Source organism: Micropterus dolomieu, linkage group LG23, assembly GCF_021292245.1.
Source record: "Micropterus dolomieu isolate WLL.071019.BEF.003 ecotype Adirondacks linkage group LG23, ASM2129224v1, whole genome shotgun sequence".
Taxonomy (NCBI): Eukaryota; Metazoa; Chordata; class Actinopteri; order Centrarchiformes; family Centrarchidae; genus Micropterus; species Micropterus dolomieu.
In genome coordinates this window covers 5511719-5514704 of record NC_060172.1, presented here as the reverse complement: position 1 = coordinate 5514704, position 2986 = coordinate 5511719, and the positions used below count along the sequence as shown (strand labels likewise).

The following is a 2986-nucleotide window of genomic DNA, read 5'->3' as shown; positions in this document are numbered from 1 at the left end:
GTTACTGTAAAGTATTACTATAGAGTCCATAGTATTACTGTAAAGTATTACTATAGAGTCCATAGTATTACTGTAAAGTGTTACTGTAAAGTATTACTATAGAGTCCATAGTATTACTGTAAAGTATTACTGTAGAGTGCATAATATTACTGTAAAGTATTACTATAGAGTCCATAGTATTACTGTAAAGTGTTACTTTAAAGTATTACTATAGAGTCCATAGTATTACTGTAAAGTGTTACTGTAAAGTATTACTATAGAGTCCATAGTATTACTGTAAAGTATTACTATAGAGTCCATAGTATTACTGTAAAGTGTTACTGTAAAGTATTACTATAGAGTCCATAGTATTACTGTAAAGTATTACTGTAGAGTGCATAATATTACTGTAAAGTATTACTATAGAGTCCATAGTATTACTGTAAAGTGTTACTTTAAAGTATTACTATAGAGTCCATAGTATTACTGTAAAGTGTTACTGTAAAGTATTACTATAGAGTCCATAGTATTACTGTAAAGTATTACTATAGAGTCCATAGTATTACTGTAAAGTGTTACTGTAAAGTATTACTATAGAGTCCATAGTATTACTGTAAAGTATTACTGTAGAGTGCATAATATTACTGTAAAGTATTACTATAGAGTCCATAGTATTACTGTAAAGTGTTACTTTAAAGTATTACTATAGAGTCCATAGTATTACTGTAAAGTGTTACTGTAAAGTATTACTATAGAGTCCATAGTATTACTGTAAAGTATTACTATAGAGTCCATAGTATTACTGTAAAGTGTTACTGTAAAGTATTACTGTAGTATTACTGTAGTATTACTATATAGTGTTTACTGTAGTATTACTATAAAGTGTTTATATGGTAGTACTATAGTATTTACTGTAGTATTACTATATAGTGTTTACTGTAGTATTACTATAAAGTGTTTATATGGTAGTACTATAGTATTTACTGTAGTATTACTATGATTTTTAAAGAAACTATTATTAGTTATACTATAATGTTTATACAGTAACAGTATTACTAATGTTTTTTGGATGTTCTATAAAGAGTTACTGTAGTAATACTGAACATTTACTATAGCATCATCATAGTATTACTACAGGAATATTAATGTTATGTATATGTATTAATGTACTATAGAAACACTACATAATATACTATAGTTATACTATTTAATACAGGAATACTACAAAGATATAGCATTACTAATGAAATAGTACAGGACTACTGTAGACAATAAAACAGCACTACAGAAATAAACTGTAGTAATACCATAGCTGATGAAAAATACTACAAACTTACCACAGGACACTATACAGTACTTACAGTAATCTTTATGCTAAGCTAACCTTGTAGCTTCATATTTAGTGTTGTGAACACGGGCCTTTATGTCGTCCTTTAAGTTTTTAATGACCTGAAACCCGGGACAGGTTTCCATGTGACGGCCCCCATGTCGACCTTTGACCTGAGGAGGGTTGAATTAAAGCCTCTGGAGCAGCGGAAACTCACCTTCGACTCCCACGCCATGGTGACGGAGCTGCAGAGCAGCGGTGAGGAAACAACTTTCATTATCTTGTTTCCGCTCCTGAGAAAAAAACTAAACCTGGTGACGTTTACAGACTCTTCATCCTGAACGCTCGATGGGACGAGTTTAACACGGAGGGATCGTTGTTGTTTTTATCTTGTGCAGGTTTTGAGAAGCGTCAGGCGGAGCTCATAGTTTCAGCTCTGGTCACTCTCACCACGGCGAACATGGACATCGTTTACAAAGACATGGTGACCAAATCCCACCAGGTAGGACGCTTTTCAAACCACTTATTTCGAGCTTTTAGAACAATCAGGTGAAGACGGACCTGAGTACAGCAGAGAGAAAGAAGAGCATACAAGCTGATGTTCAGATGATGGCGCCCAGGAAGCGGGAAGGACCGGGGCTGATCACAAAAACAAAAACGCCGTCTTTACCTGTGTTTTCTGTCAGGAAATCGCTGTGCAGCAGCTCATGGCTCACCTGGACTCCATCAGGAAGGACATGGTGATCCTGGAGAAGAGCGAGTTCGCCAACCTTCGCTCTGAGAACTTGGTGCGACATCTCTCTTTTTACTTTGTTTCTTTAATCAGTTGAAAATGAAATGTGGTCAGCATTTCACTAGTTATTCAGTTAAAGTTCTCCACCTGAAATCAGTTTCTTTTTAAATAAAATCAAGTGTTTTGTCAATTTTAAGGAAGTAGAAAAGCTGCCAGATCCAGAAAATTCAAGTCTCTGTTGTAGATCTTTACTAAACGTTTCCCAAAACAGTCTTAGAAAACATCGAGTGTTCAGATTTCTTTCCTTCTCTGTTTTTTTCCTGTAGAAGATGAAGCGAGAGCTGGAGCAGCTACACGACAGACTGAAGGTGAGACGGTGTTTGGACTTCTGTCAGTCAGTCTGCAGCCCAGCGGGTGTTTTTACATAAAGGGTTTTCTTTTCGATCAGTTCAATGACGTGTGTTGTTTTCTGTTTCCTGTTCAGGAGGAGAGTCAGAAAGTCCGAGCGGAAAGCAAACTGGACATCAACCTGGAGAGCAGCCGGGTCTCTGACATGGTGTGTCTTTTATAACAGTCAGGGGTTTTTAAACACAACTCATCAGTAAGCGAACGCATCGTCGTTGGAAGGAGCTTTGGCGTGTCCATCAGTAAGTGAACGCGTCGCCGTTGGAAGGGGCTTTGGCGTGTACAACAGTAAGTGAACGCGTCGCCGTTGGAAGGGGCTTTGGCTTGTTCAACAGTAAGTGAACGCGTCGCCGTTGGAAGGGGCTTTGGCTTGTTCAACAGTAAGTGAACGCGTCGCCGTTGGAAGGGGCTTTGGCGTGTTCAACAGTAAGTGAACGCGTCGTCGTTGGAAGGGGCTTTGGATTGTTCAACAGTAAGTGAACGCGTCGTCGTTGGAAGGAGCTTTGGCGTGTTCAACAGTAAGTGAACGCGTCGTTGTTGGA

General features: G+C 37.8%; 1 protein-coding gene across 2 annotated transcripts in view; it reads left to right on the top strand.

The window, feature by feature from the left end:
- Positions 1-2986, top strand: part of ccdc90b (coiled-coil domain containing 90B) — a 7272-nt gene that overhangs the window by 1791 nt on the left and 2495 nt on the right. Inside the window, exons 2-6 of one of the 2 annotated variants that reach the window (XM_046041034.1) lie at positions 1418-1564; positions 1705-1808; positions 1993-2094; positions 2366-2407; positions 2524-2595. In XM_046041034.1, the coding sequence (XP_045896990.1) occupies positions 1418-1564; positions 1705-1808; positions 1993-2094; positions 2366-2407; positions 2524-2595 (467 nt within the window). The remainder of the gene's footprint in view (positions 1-1417; positions 1565-1704; positions 1809-1992; positions 2095-2365; positions 2408-2523; positions 2596-2986) is intronic. The other variant, XM_046041035.1, reaches the window with a different exon arrangement.